The sequence below is a fragment of the Canis lupus genome, chromosome 1, assembly GCF_003254725.2.
Source record: "Canis lupus dingo isolate Sandy chromosome 1, ASM325472v2, whole genome shotgun sequence".
NCBI classification, from domain to species: Eukaryota; Metazoa; Chordata; class Mammalia; order Carnivora; family Canidae; genus Canis; species Canis lupus.
In genome coordinates, this window is record NC_064243.1 from 81101232 (window position 1) to 81115612 (window position 14381).

General features: G+C 45.2%; 1 protein-coding gene across 1 annotated transcript in view; it reads left to right on the top strand.

Moving 5' to 3' along the window:
- Positions 1 to 4862: 4862 nt before the first annotated feature.
- GNA14 (G protein subunit alpha 14) overlaps positions 4863 to 14381 on the top strand; it is a 185551-nt gene continuing 176032 nt past the window's right edge. Inside the window, exon 1 of the mRNA XM_025423274.3 lies at positions 4863 to 5160. Within this exon, the coding sequence (XP_025279059.1) occupies positions 5037 to 5160 (124 nt within the window). The 5' untranslated portion in view covers positions 4863 to 5036. The remainder of the gene's footprint in view (positions 5161 to 14381) is intronic.

A 14381-nucleotide genomic window follows, 5' to 3' on the forward strand; every position in this document is an offset into this window, starting at 1 on the left:
CACCGGGCTCAGAAAACTGAATGAGAAATTAGGAACTCCGAAGAACAAATTAGAAAATTGGGAATCACTTGGACCCACTCTTCTGGATTATGGACAAGCAAACACTACTGATAACTGGTCTGCTTAAGAGTTAATACTCCTGTAGGGGCACGTGGGTGGCTCAGCTGATTAAGCATCCAGCTCTCAGGGTCCTGAGATGGAACCCCTTGTTGGCCTCTGCACTCAGTGTGGAGTCAGCAGGAGATTTTGTCCCTCTCCCTCTGTCCCTCTCCTTGTTCTCTCTCAAATAAGTAAGTAAGTAAATAAATAAATAATTTAAAAAGAGTTAATACTCATGTATACGACTGAAACAAATGTTTCATCAATAACACACAACAGCATACTTTGATATTTTCTATTTCTATTCTATTCTTTTTCAGTAAAAAAAAGTCTGTCATAACCAGGGATGGGTCACAACTGTAGTCTGAAAAACACTGCCAAAGAATAGCAAGCAGCTTGTGTGCATTAGTATTAGTGCTATTTTAGCTTCGTGAACTTCAACGTCATATTTTGACTCCATGTTACTGGTTAAAATTCTAAGATGCTGCATTTGTTGAAGGGAACAGCATCTTTCCAGCCCTCTGTTTGCACATTTCTTGGAGTTCTGAATTAGACACAGGGCAGTCATTCCCTCTAAGCAAGCAAGTTGGGGCTGCATTACACATAAGTGTTTTCTAAATCATACATGGATTCTTGCAGACTTGCTTATTGGTTTTTCACTGTCTTTGACTACAAGAGCCTTCTTTTCTCTCTTCTAGTTTCTTTTTCTTATTTCAGGCAAATTCTTTTTAATTTTAACTTTATTCCATTAACTAAATCTTATTTAGAAATACAAGGATGAACAAGAAAATCTCCCTTACCCACAGAGTAACTAGGAGAAAAATCAAACAGATGTAATAGAGCAAGATGTTGAAGAGAGGAACATACAAGGTTTCTTAGGCAGCAGGGAAAGAAGGGCCCACCTGCCAAGGGGTGGAGTTGGTTTCTCCAAGGAGATGTTTTTGGGAGAGAAAGTACCAAACTTTGCCTGGGATGAGGTGGGAGCTGGCATTCCTAGAAGAGGAGACTGCATGGGTCAAGACATGGAGGTGGGGAGAACATGTAATTACATTTTTCTGGAGTTCTGAGAGAGTGATGGGAGGTGAAAGAGGCTCAGCTAAAGCAGGAGGTTAGTTGAGGGGCCCACTCTGTACACCAGTGGGTTGTGGAGAGCCACCCTGGTGACTCCATGCTCTCACTGTCTATTCCCTGGGAAGAAGCAAGGAGGGATAGGTTCAGATTTCAGGGTCTCAGTCTTAATTACTTTCTTTTTAAAAAAGATTTTATTTATTTATTCATGAGAGACACAGGCCAAATATATATATATATATATATATATATATATATGTCTCAATATCTTATTGAGACATAAGTAGAGGGAGAAGCAGGCTCCCTTGGGGGAGCCCAATGTGGGACTTGATCCCAGAATCCTGGGATCATGACCTGAGCTGAAGGCAGATGCTCAGCCATTGAGTCACCCAGGCATCCCCTTAACTCCTTTATACTAGAGTGATAGACTATCTGAAGCCTGGAATTGTACCTGGAATGGCCAGGTCCAGGGTGCGGCATGGACTCAAGGGACATCAGAGGACTCCCAGACATATAGTTCATCTCTGGCCCAGCACTTGCCAGGTAGCTGAAACTCATGTCCATGCTGTGCTCTGATCTTCAACAGGGATTAAATGGAATTGCAGGAATAACCCATGAAAAGAAATATCCTTTTTTACTAAGGCCTCTTTTCAAAAGTACCCCTTCCAGGAAAGATATTGCAAATAGTTTAATAACTTAAAATTATTCTCATCCCACCCCTAGATCCTAAAGATCAAGCAGATAGAGTTGTTAATAATAGACATGAAAATAAATGTCTTGTGATATCCTCATTTTATAGTTCTCACTAATTATTACTGCTCAATACCAATTTAAGTTTATGATTATTTTTAATACTAAATGTGAAAGTCACCAAAGAAATAATTGAATGTCAGGGTTGGGAGATCCCTTTGAGCTTATTCTGGTTTATCTTTCTCATTTTACAGTTGAGGAAGGGGAAGGGCTAAATAACTTTATGTGAGCTGCCCCAAACAATTTTATACCAGAGAATTAAAATCAACCAAAAAGCCATGACTCAGCATGACTTACCTTGTTCGTAGATGCCCCTTTAGTCTCTTAAAAGTGTGTATGCATATTCCCATAGTAAAATTTGTATCATACTGTTTATATTTTTGTATCTTGCCTTTTTCACTCAATATATTTTGAGCTTTCCCCCAAAGTCTTTAATTGGTATTCATATAAGCTACATATTCAAATATTTAATGACTTATCTCATTGTATGTATACACGATCATTTGTTTGACCTATTTATTTCCGGTTGTTGGGCATTTAGGTTGTTTTGGGTTATTGTTGTTATTAGAAATAAACACCTTTATACATAAATCATGACTTCTCTCTGATTATTTCTCAAGGGGAGAATTACTAGTTTAATAAAAGGGGGTAGATGCATTCAAGACTTCTGATACATACTGCCAAGCTGATCAGCCCAGGAAAGTTTTTCAGATTTGCCATAAGCAATAGGTTTCATATCTTTTTTGGAATCTTAGCAATACTGGACCTAATAGGTCCGTCGTTCCAGCTAACTTAGAGTTCAAATTTGTCCATTTAGATCATTTAAATCATTTCAACATTTAAATCATCTTAATCATTTAAAACACAAATGATTGTAATCATTAAAAAATATTAATAATGGTGATACTCTTGGCTTCTTAGGAGGTTTTTTTTTTTTTTTTTTTTTTTTTTAAGATTTATTTATTTGTTCATGAGAGAGCTAGAGACACAGGCAGGCTCCATGCAGGGAGCCTATATGGGACTCGATCCCGGGACTCCAGGATCATGCCCTGGGCTGAAGGCAGGCGCTTAAACCGCTGAACCACCCAGGGATCCCTAGGAGGTCTTATTCTCAAATTATAAATTTAGCTGTTAAGAGCTAATCGAGAAAAGTGTGATTAAATGGCTAAGGATCAGATGAGAAATGTTCAGGAGGTCTCCTGTAGGGGTCACTGTTACTGTCAATTTATGCCTGCAAGGAAAGAAGTGCACATTTAAGAATGTAAGCACATTCATTTTTAATGTCTGATCCGTTCCCATTCCCTGAACCGTAAAATAAATAATAAGACCTTGAAGCCAGATAGCATCACAATGCCAACTTTCTTATATAATGACAAATACCACTCTTTCCACTCAATATGCTCTTTAGTTTGAATTGATGGAATATATGCCACTCGTATGAAAGGCACTTATGCCTGCTTTTTAATAGAGGAGGCATTAGCTAATTGCCTAACGCCATAAAGTGTTTACGGGCATACAGTGACTTGAAGAGGGGAAGGACAAGGCATTCATTGCTGTGGACAAGATCCATCCCTCCACGTTCCCATTTCTGCTTTTCCCGTGGACCTCTCTTTCTCTGCACTGTTTCAGAAAGCTATCTCCACGGAAGACAAAAACCAGATGTTGTAATGTGCATTCAACTGTAGCATTTGAGGACAAAGAGGTGCTTTTCAAAAAAAAAATTTTTTTTAAGTTTTTATTAAGCAGCTCAAACAGATCCCGACGTCCCGGGAGCCGGGTCAGTGTGGCTGTGCGGACACACCTTTGCAAGGCAGCGGCCGTCGGGCTTCAGGGCTGGGGCACGAACGAGCCAGGTGCTGCTGCAAACGTGTCAGCCCTCTCTCTACAAAGCAGGAGTCATTCCCCTCACAAAATGCAAAGTAGCCAGCCGTGTCCCATTTCCCCATCCCCAGCCGTCCTCACCAGGTGCTCCGACGGAGGGGGGGCCGGGAGGATATTTACTCTCTGCTCAGGCGCGCTCCTATTTAATTGAACCCAGCGGCAGCTGCCTCCGTGAGCGCGGTGCCAGCGGGGTCAGGCTGCCCAGCGGACCAACCGCTTAGGCCAACCCCGAGCTGGGCTGAGGCGTCCGGGAAGCGGAAGGAGCCCGTCTAGGCAGCCCAAGGGTGTGTGGTCGTGTCGCTCGTGTGCGAGCCTCAACTTCGGTGCAGGTGGAGAGCTCGACCTCGCCCCCGGTGCTCTGCGCCCCGCCGCGGACGCTGGGCTCGGTCCCACTCTTCTAGCAGCTGGCAGGAGCGGAGGCCCAAGTTGGCGAAACTCGCTCACCTGTCGGAGCCCGCACCTGGGCAGGAAGCAGGGCCCTGCGGCCGGGGCGCGCTGGTTACCGCAACCTCCGCCCGCCGCCCTCCGGGTGCAAGGACCACACTGCCAGGGAGGCAGGTGTGGGGGCCACTCCCAGAAACTCCAGGCCTCTGCCCCCAGCTCCTTGCTGCCCCCAGGCACCCTCGGTTTGGCGCACCCCGAAGGCCAACTGGGTGGACGCCAGGGCTGCAGGTCCGAGACGCTCCGCCTCCTTCTGCCACTTAGAGCTACTAGCGCCAGCGGGAACCCGTGCGCTCAGTCTTAATCTGCGGTCACTTTCGGAACTTTCCAGGCAAAGACTAGCTAGGCCCTTTGCCTCCAACCGACGCCGTGCCTGCCGCCCGCCTGGGACCCCACCAGGGCCGGGAGATCCCGCTCTCCCCCCCCCGCCCCGCCCCGCCCCACCGCCGGGCACCGACGCCCCAACTTTTTACGCGCGGCCTGCGCCCCGCGACTGGCTGTCGGGCTCCTGTCCTAAGGGGCGTGCGCGTCCTCCGGGTGCCGGCCGCGCCCCATCCTCTCGGCGGGCCCCTGCTCCGGGAACCGCTGAGGGGCTGGCGTGAGCCAGGATCGGCCGGGCCTCGCCTGTGCAGTGCTCCGAGTCCATCCTCGGGGAGGGGACCGAGCCTCAAAAGGCCAGGCTTCCCATTTCAAAAGTCAAGGCAGCCTTGTCCTTGTCGTTCCGCACGCGGGGGCGCGTGGCGGGTCGGCGGGCGACAGCCGGCGGAGGAGCGGGGCGCCGTCGGGCAGCGCGCGCCATGGCGGGCTGCTGCTGCTTGTCTGCGGAGGAGAAGGAGTCGCAGCGCATCAGCGCCGAGATCGAGCGGCAGCTTCGCCGCGACAAGAAGGACGCGCGCCGCGAGTTCAAGCTGCTGCTGCTCGGTGAGTGGCTGCGACTCCGCGGCCCCGCGGCCCGCGCTCGGCTCCTTCTTGCCCCCTGGGGGCCCGCGGGCCGGTCACTCGGGGCCCTACGCACTCCCCAGTTGGGCGACCTTAGAAGGCACCCTTCCCTACCCCCAAACAGACGAGACGTAGCATGCGATCAGGTCTTGCCTTGTTTGCCCCCCGCCCCCACAGCCCCTTACCCCATCCTTCTGCCCCCGGCGCGCACGGCTTCTTCAGAGCCTGGTCTTGCACGTTGGGGCAGGTGGTGGGGAGCTGCCTGGTGAACACGCAGCTCGAGCCCTGGCCGCCGTGCTCCGTTTTAAGTAGTGCGGTTGAGTGAGTGCTTACCGAGTGTGGACTGTGCTCACTTGTGCTCGCATCACTGGGCCGTAACCTGGGAAGGTAGTAACCTCTCCCCGTCCTGGAGAATTAAAAATGAAGGCCCTGAAGATTGGTAAATTTGCTTTGACAAAAGACAAAGCAGATACCGGATCAGTAGTGGGGGGACGTCCCAGCCCCGGCCACTCACCCTACTGTGACCTCAATCACCTCCTTTTGGTGACTGGCCCGGCCAGTGTTTGTAGCAGGCCCAAGCCTCCCGGCTCAGCTCAGCTTCCCTCCGGGTGTGCGCCTTCCTGGAGTTCGGACCTGGTTGCCCCAGCTGCGTTGACTAGTCACTCATCCGGCTCTTAACTCTCCAAAACAGAGAAAATGTTAAGGCTTGCCCAATTTATGTCCTAGGGCAAGGATCTCCCCTTTTCTGACTTTCTAGAATCCAGTTCAATCCATTTGCTATCTGAGAAATATTTACCTTTTCCTTCAGACAAGGATATTAGCAGTTAGATCTTTCTAGATAGTTCCAAGTGTTTCAACTCTTTCATCCCTTCCAGACAGGAATCCTGCCTTGTACCACTTTATTAACCTTGAATATTAGGAGTCACCCTCCCAGAAAGCTTCAAGGAAAGAAAAGTTGATCTAGTTAGAATAAAATGGAGAAAGCTTTTCATCAATATTGGCTACAGGCCTGGGCAAAGGAACCGTTTTTGCATTTATTCCCCACCGGGATTTAAAAGGTGTATATGGGGATGTCTGGCCTTCACCAGTCTGTGTGTCTCCCCACTGGGCTAAGTGTCTGCAGGTGGGGGAACTGCCCACCCAGAATACATGTTGTCCCCTCCCAGACTCCCATGGATTCCTGGCCCCAAGCCTGCTTCCATGGCCTCTGCAAACGGGGGAAGGGGCAGACCTCATCCCTGAGAGTGGCCAAAGGGCAGCTATGGTGGGGTGATGGAAGAGCTTGGAAATGTGGACTGAGGATCTGCAGGTGTGCCCCAAGGCCTCCCTGAGGGGAGAGGGAGCCTGGGTTGGGGAGGGAAGAGATCGTGTCCATTGGCAGGGCTGTTGAAACAACCGTGTCTGGCCCAGAACCCCCAGGGGTCTGCAAATTCTAAATTGTACCTGGCCTTCCAGGTTGTTGGAACGCTACGTTTGTCAAGGGAGCAGGATTATGTGACAGTTGGCTAGCTTGATGACCTCCTTTAAGCAATTATGTGGGCCTCCATTTGTACTCTTGCCCCAGGCCCCACAAATGATAGGAGTGGGCCTGGCTTTGGTTGCACACTTTTTCTTTTCAAAAGCAGTCTGTACCTTCTTTCATTGTGGCGTATGTTGATTTGTGCCAGTGTATGAGGTACAGTGTCTGGAACACACCAGGAGCTTGACAAAGGTGGTATGGCTCAGTGTGCAGCCAGCCTGGAGAACAAGCCTACTTTCTGGGAGTAAAATGCTTATATTTACACACAAAGTAAGGGAGAAATGTTTGTAAGAAATGTTTGCCCTGGAGGTCATGTTTAATACCAGCCTTTGCCTCCCCCAGGCCTTTGCCCAAACCCTCTTCCTGTACCCCCCAGGCACTGCCTCATCTCCCAGGATCCCCATTTTCATTGTGTACTGCTGTGACTAGCATACTGGCTCAGTGCTACTTAAAAACCAAAGAAACAGTTGCCAAACCACGTAGAGCTGTCAGGAACCCCTAGGAAGGTAAGGGAGCCTGGCCCACTTCCATTTCTCCCCAAGATTAAGGAGGAGGCAGTGACCTCAAACATAAAGGAAACAGGACATGGGGCAGCCCCGGTGGCACAGCGGTTTAGCACTGCCTGCAGCCTAGGGCCTGATCCTGGAGACCCTGGAGTCCCAGGTCAGGCTCTCTGCATGGTGCCTGCTTCTCCCTCTGCCTGTGTCTCTGCCTCTCTCTCTCTCTTTCTGTGTCTCTATGAATAAATAAATAAATAATCTTAGAAAAAAAAAAAAGGGAATCAGGACATGGTATATGCTGTTTTGTCCCAAGTTGTGCAGTCTGAGTGCAAAATTCACCTGAGTTTCCATAATGGATGAATTAGATAATCCACTGCTCAGATGCCTCCGGTGAAAACTCCACTTTGCGAATGGGAGTTGAGCATCCTGTGTGGAGTGTGGAATGACCTGAAAAGCCACCAACTCTTTCACAGGAAGCATGATTTTTGCAACAAAATAATTTGAGGAGGTTTCTGAAGTGCATTCGATAGAGCAGTATCCTGTTTACACTTAATAAAAGCACAGGTCAGTGTCCGCAGGGAAAGATAAAAGCTGCTATCTGGTTTGAGCTAGTAATTGCAAGATGTCAGTGTGATGCCTTTAGCTGAAGGAGATTGGGTGGGGGGGGGGAGGAGGAGGCGGGGAATAAAGATGATTGAATTTAGTAGAAAGAAATTCCTTATCAGTTCCTCAGATAAAAGTAGGACCAAAAGAAGTTCTGCTGAGAACCCTGATGAGTACTATTCAGTGCAGGAAGAAAGTGTTTGGACAGTAGCAATTAAATGGGATCTTTATTTTTAATATTAAATGAGGTTTAGTGAAGTGTTGCTTGTTAATAGAGTTGAGTGTTTCCAGAAACTGATGGCTTAATTTTGGATGCAGGCCTCATGTTGGAACTGTCTGGAAGGAATGTATACTAGGGAATTGGTATTTAATTTATGCTGACATAGGGATTAAAAATGTAAGCTCTGAGACCAGACTACCTGGGTTCAAACCCTGGTTATACCCTTTTTAGCCATTGTCTAGCTTCACTTGGGTTTGTCTGGTAGTGGTGTCAGCTATATTCACTCTATTTTTGAGTATTTTTAGCCAACAGTGAGGTGTTATTTTCTATTTTAGTTGATCAGTTGCAGGTTGCCTAGCAGTTTGTCTAAAATGTCTTAGTAGTGCTTTAACAGTAATGTTTTGCTTCGAATTTCCCTTATTTTCTGAGCCATAAGAGATTTCGCAGTCTCTCTTCCTACTTACATTGGAATAGGTGAAAATCTGAGTTCCCTAAAATCCTATTGCATTGGTTATAGCAAAATCTCATTTGGAGACTAAGTATCATGTTCCTAGGCTGGAAATCTATTAGAGGAAATAGTGTAAGGAGGGTGGTTTTCTCAGAAAATGACAAAATTTTAGCTCTATGAAGAGGAAAAGGAGTGAGATGGTTAAGTATGCCCTCGCTCCTTTATTCGTCACTTGGTTCAATCCAACACTTCCCAAGTGCCAGGCACTGCTCAGTGCCAGGGATCTTTTGTAGGTGAAGTTCTAAATTGGAGGTGTCTGTTCACAAGTCCTTGGAGGGGGGGCGCCTGGGTGACTCAGTGGTTGACCATCTGCCTTCAGCTCAGGATCCTGGAATGCAGATAGAGTCCCACATCAGGCTCCCTGCATGGGGCCGGCTTTTCTCTGTGCCTGTTTCTCTGCCTCTCTCTCTCTCTCTCTCTCTCTCTCTCTGTCTCTCATGAATAAATAAAATATTTCTTAAAAAGCCCTTCGAGGGGTCCTTGGAGGCAAATTTTCATTGAGTTTCTTCTTGGCTTTTTATGTGAATATTGTGTTCACTACAAAATAGATGTTAATATAAAAATGCTTCATTTTTGGTCCCATAATGTGCTTCAGAATAGGGGACTGTGTGACTTCATCTGTGGCTTATGTTCATTCTGGCTGGAGTAAACTAACCTCACTAGGTAGTCTGCTTCCATCCATGACACAGCAGTTCTGAAGACATCTCAAGAAGCTCTTCCTTTTGCCTTTAATAAAGAGCCTTTTCATATTTTTAAAAAATATTTATTTATTTATTCAGAGAGAGAGAGAGAGGGAGGGAGAGGCAGAGACACAGGCTCCATGCAGGGAGCCCGACGTGGGACTCGATTCCAGGTCTCCAGGATCACACCCCGGGCTGCAGGCGGCGCTAAACTGCTGCGCCACCAGGGCTGCCCCTACAGAGCCTTTTCAAACCATGGACTTTCACCCTTTGTACATTTTCAAATAAAGTATGTTGAGGTATAATTTATATCCAATGTAGAACTCTGGATATATGATGTTGTGTCCTCTGAAAGTCCTCTCTGGAGGCATACCATGTCCATCTGCCCCTCATTGGCGATGTTAAATTCAGTCACTTTTCAAGATGCTGCATGTTGTCTCTACTGTCTAACAGTTTTGTAGGGAGACACTTTTTAAGGCTAGGCAAATATCCTGCTCCTCACCAAGCTATGCTTCTAAATTTAGTAGCCATTGATAATTCCTGATCACATGTATACCATGATGGCTACAAAATGATTTTCCAAGTCCTGCACTCTCCACATTTACCATTTGGCACTGGATAATTTACATGAAAGAGCCTTCCTATCACCCCTATTTAATATCAGTACATATTCATGATTCATTGGCTTTTACTTCATCATTGTACATAACTGTTTTGACACTCAAATTGTACTTCCTTTGTGCGATGAGACACCCTTAAGGCAGGTTCTTGCGCCACTGCAACATGCTACATCAGTTTTTTTTGAATACTTTCTTATTCTGGCATAAAGATGAGCCTGGAGCTTCAGTGACCACCCTTCCCAGATGGGAAGTCAGCCATTTCTCTACAGGGCCTTGGTTACTTTTGGTGGCAAATAGCACCTTTTAGGATGTTTAGGGCCCTGGAAACAAAGATAGCAAATACACAATTCAAATCACTCACCAATATCTATGTATCTGAAGAACCACATTCCTCAAGGCATGGAGTTGGAGGATGAACATCTTGAGCCTGTAATGCTATGAGCAAATATGAGAAAAATCTGACAGTGGAGCAATATATAAAAAAAGAAGTCTTAACCCTTAAAGGGTCCCCCCTCCCCCTTAAGAGATGCCTTATGGTTTATAAAAACCTTTTCTTTTCCGGTGACATCTGAATTAAAGTTTTCTTGTAAGAACACCCATGTGTGGGAGTTGCAGGGAGGTGGGTAGCTAAATGGAGAAAGCAGAGAGGGATTTTTAATGAGTCAGTGTAGCAAGGCTATTAAACTACCAAGGACAAAGGTTGAAATTCAGGCAAAAAGGGGACTTTACTGGAAGAATTCTCACCATGATGTCTCATGAAATGGAAAGAAATGAATAATAAAGACAGGAAAAGCCCAAATACCAGAGTGTTTCTGAGGCTCTTCTACAGGGTCCAGCCTTCAGCATGGGTTGGCTCCATTTTCTTCCAAGCTCAAGAGCTCTCTGAACCTTTCTTGTCCTGGTTAAAGCCTAAGATCTTGATGTGACATGAAGGTACGCTCCTGGACCCATCGATTCTGGCCAGGAGCCATAAATCAAGATGTGCTTTGTCATCTGAGTATTGATGGCCTGGAGTGGGGCTCTGTAATGGTCAAGCAGCCCTTGCTGCAAATACTGTCAAAGGAATCAAAGTGTACTGACAGAAATCCAAGGGCTCTAAAGGTGGAAGGCACTACAGGAGTCTTTGCGGGAGCCCTAATTTAGATTAGGATCAATTGTCTTTCTGCTGATGGGTAAATTAATGGGTTGTCATGTCAGCCAGGGTTCTTAGCTACAAGCCATTTATTGGGAAGAAGAATTTATTGGAGGAGAAGGAGGAAGTTCACAGAACTGATGGGAATTGGACAACAGGCTCAGCCAAAACGGCATGATCCAAGGGAGTTTTGACACTGCCATCAGTCTACACTGCCCAGCATACAGCCAGGGACTCCAATAGCAGTTGAGGCTTCACTGGACACTTACCTCCACAGCAGTGCGGTAAATCATCTGTGACCATCTCCTGTATCATGTGTCACTTTGCAAACCTCAAGCCATCTGTTTGTGCTCAGCTTCCAGGGAGCCGGGGGACAGGCAGCATGGCATGATGGTAAGGATGTGTTCTCTGGAGCCAGTATTCCTGGGTTTAAAAATCTAGGTGAGTATGTCCCATTGGGCTGCCAATACCCTGTCTGGGCTAAGGCCACTTGCCTTCCATTTTGAGGTCACTGGTAGAAGTAACATGTTCTTGGAAGGACACCTGGATAGGAGGGTCAAAAGCAGGCTCTGTTGAAGGCTCTGCTGAAGACTCTGCTGGTGCCTCTTTTCAGAGAGCAGGGTCCTGATATGTGGCCGTAACTTACAACCATGAAATGAGCAGCATGTTAAGGCATAAAATTGCCTTTTTGTGTGTGTGTGTGTGGGGGGGTTGGAGAAGGCTCTGAGTATTGGATATATAACCATGAAGAAGATATTCTTTCTCAACCTCACGGTCCTCACCGGGAAAATGAAAGGTTTGGATTAGGTGACCCCTGATATCTTTCCAATTCCACCATCAAATATCTTATACCAGTGGTTCTCAAACTCTGTTCCCAGGAGCATCAGCACCTCCCGAAAACTTGTGAGAAATGCAAACTCTCAGTTTCCATCATGGCCCTCTCAATCAAGTTCAAGAGTGGGGCCAGCAATCTGTATGTTAATAAGCCCTCCAGACAGTCCTGATACATGCTCAGGTGTGAGAACCTCTCTTATAACATTGGTCTGGCACCCAGAACTAACCAGCTTCTGATTGTCTGCACCTCTAGGCTCTAAGGCAGATACTCTTATTTTTCAGCAAATATCCAGGAGGCCCCTGAGACTGACCTGCCTAGGAAATGATTTCTTTCTTGAAGTTGAATAAATTGTTCTCTCATCAACTTGATGAAGGGTGTTCAGAGTTAGGTAATTTGTATGGTTATTTAGCATTTGTCCCCATGTGCCAGGTTGGTGGACAAGGAGCAAGCACATGTGTATGTTTGCCTCAGTAAGAGTCCTTATAAAAACAAGTGTTCTTATTTTTTTTTTAAGATTTAATTATTCATGAGAGACAGAGAGAGACAGAGACACAGAGGGAGAAGCAGGCTTCTCACAGGGAGCCGGATGTGGGACTCAATCCCGGGATTCCGGGATCACACCCTGAGCTGAGGGCAGATGCTCAACTGCTGAGCCACTCAGGTGTCCCCGAGTATTCCCATTTATATGAAACCTTATGATTTGATGTACTACTCAAAAAGAGGTGTTTCTATAAACTGCAGTGGCCTTATGGCTAATATCCAGAAAGTAGTTACTTTCTACCACGGACTAAGTGGTGTAAAGGAAGCATATTTTAGTAAGAGCAGCTATATATCTGTCTTCTCTTTGAAAAATCACACGGAACAGTGGCTGATATTTCCAACCAAAGGGTATTACTCCTGATTGTTTAAAAAAAATTTAAGTAACTGATGCCCATATTTTGTACTTTTTAAAAATGAATAATAGGAAAAGAGAACATTTATTATTTTGCCTGAAAGGTATCTTCTGGATTGTTGGTCCATTGTCAATGACCCACAGATTGATTAACCATGCTGCTGCTCTCTTGACTCTGCTGTGAATAACACCTTCATTTTGAGTGACTCATTCCCTGAATTTTTGTTTCTAGTACTCAGCTATTGTGTAATTGAGAAATACAAGCAATTATATTACTCAGCAGTATCAGATAAATGAAGATGATAAATCATGTGTAGAATCCTTGTCTAATCTACATAGTGTGTATTTCATAAATGGATGTCTGCAACTGACTGGAAAAACTTGAGCTCATCTCTAACTACAAAGTTTGAGAAACAGAAGTGCAAACTTGCATTTTATGAATGGAGCAGAAAAGGTCCAGAGGAGTGAAGAGACTCAGCAGATGTCACGAGGCTTGGTGACTAGTAACTAACTGGCAAAAAGCCAAGGCTAGGAGTCCAGTCTTAGTTGCCAACTCATTTTTTTTCATCGGTCAGTCTGAGTTCTTTTGTTGAATTTCTTACTTTCTAAGGCAACATTGATTCTAAGACGTGTCATTGATTTGAAAACAGCTTTTCAGGAAAGCAAACACCATAATAAATGCAGACATCAATGCAAAGGCATCTCGACCTTAAAAATGTTAATTTGTGTGCCAATAAGTCTTGGAATCAAAGATTTAAAGGCTATTTATTTTTCCTTTTTTCCTCTCTAATCAGATAGTACAAATTTAAAACAAAGCTGAAGTACTCCAGTTACTGACGTGGAATTGAATTCATGAAACCAGTATAAGTGCTGAAATTAAAAAAGAAATTTCTGTGTATTGCCATCATCCCACTTCTATTTCAAGTAAAACTTGAAAAAAGTTGTTTTCTGGATTAGTGGGGCTATTAGATATAAAGAAGGTTAAGGAAAAAAATGAAAGCTACCAAACGTTGTGAGAGTTCCAGTGACTGAGTGATGATAGAGACATGATTCAGTCTGGGAAGAGTTTTACACGAGACCTTGAACTCCATGGAAGTTTTATTCACTGCTGACCGCCTGCTCCCCCACTTCCCCACCCCAGTGCTGAGTACAGACCTTAGCTTAAATACTGGTTGAATAAATATGTATGTCTCTTTCTCTCCGTGAAGAATTCCTTATAGTAGCTGGAGGTCTCTATTGTTTGAGGTACTTTAGAAACATTCATGGAAGTAAGACTGGCATGGGTTGAATCTTGAAGAAAAACAAAGTAGAAAATTTCAGAATTGATTTTTTTTTTTTACATGTCCAATATCTTAGCTACCTACTCATGTTGAACATTTATGCCTAGAATAGTGGTGTCAAAATATGGAAATCAAGCTCAAAATATGGAAATCAATCCTGGAATGAAATATATTAGTAAAATAAATTCCTTGTAGTTCCATAAGGACTTTTCCTAATAACTACATAAGATTTTGATAGGTAACTGGAACTATAGTTGGGAAATTTATTAGTTTTTCTTCTCTATTGCTTTATTCTGAAATACTTAAAAAAAATCCTAACTCATCATAGCTTCCATGTAACTTTTCTAAACAGGTGGTAGATCTGCCTATATAAAAATAAAAGAATTAGGCCTTATGATTTTAGAGGCTTATCTC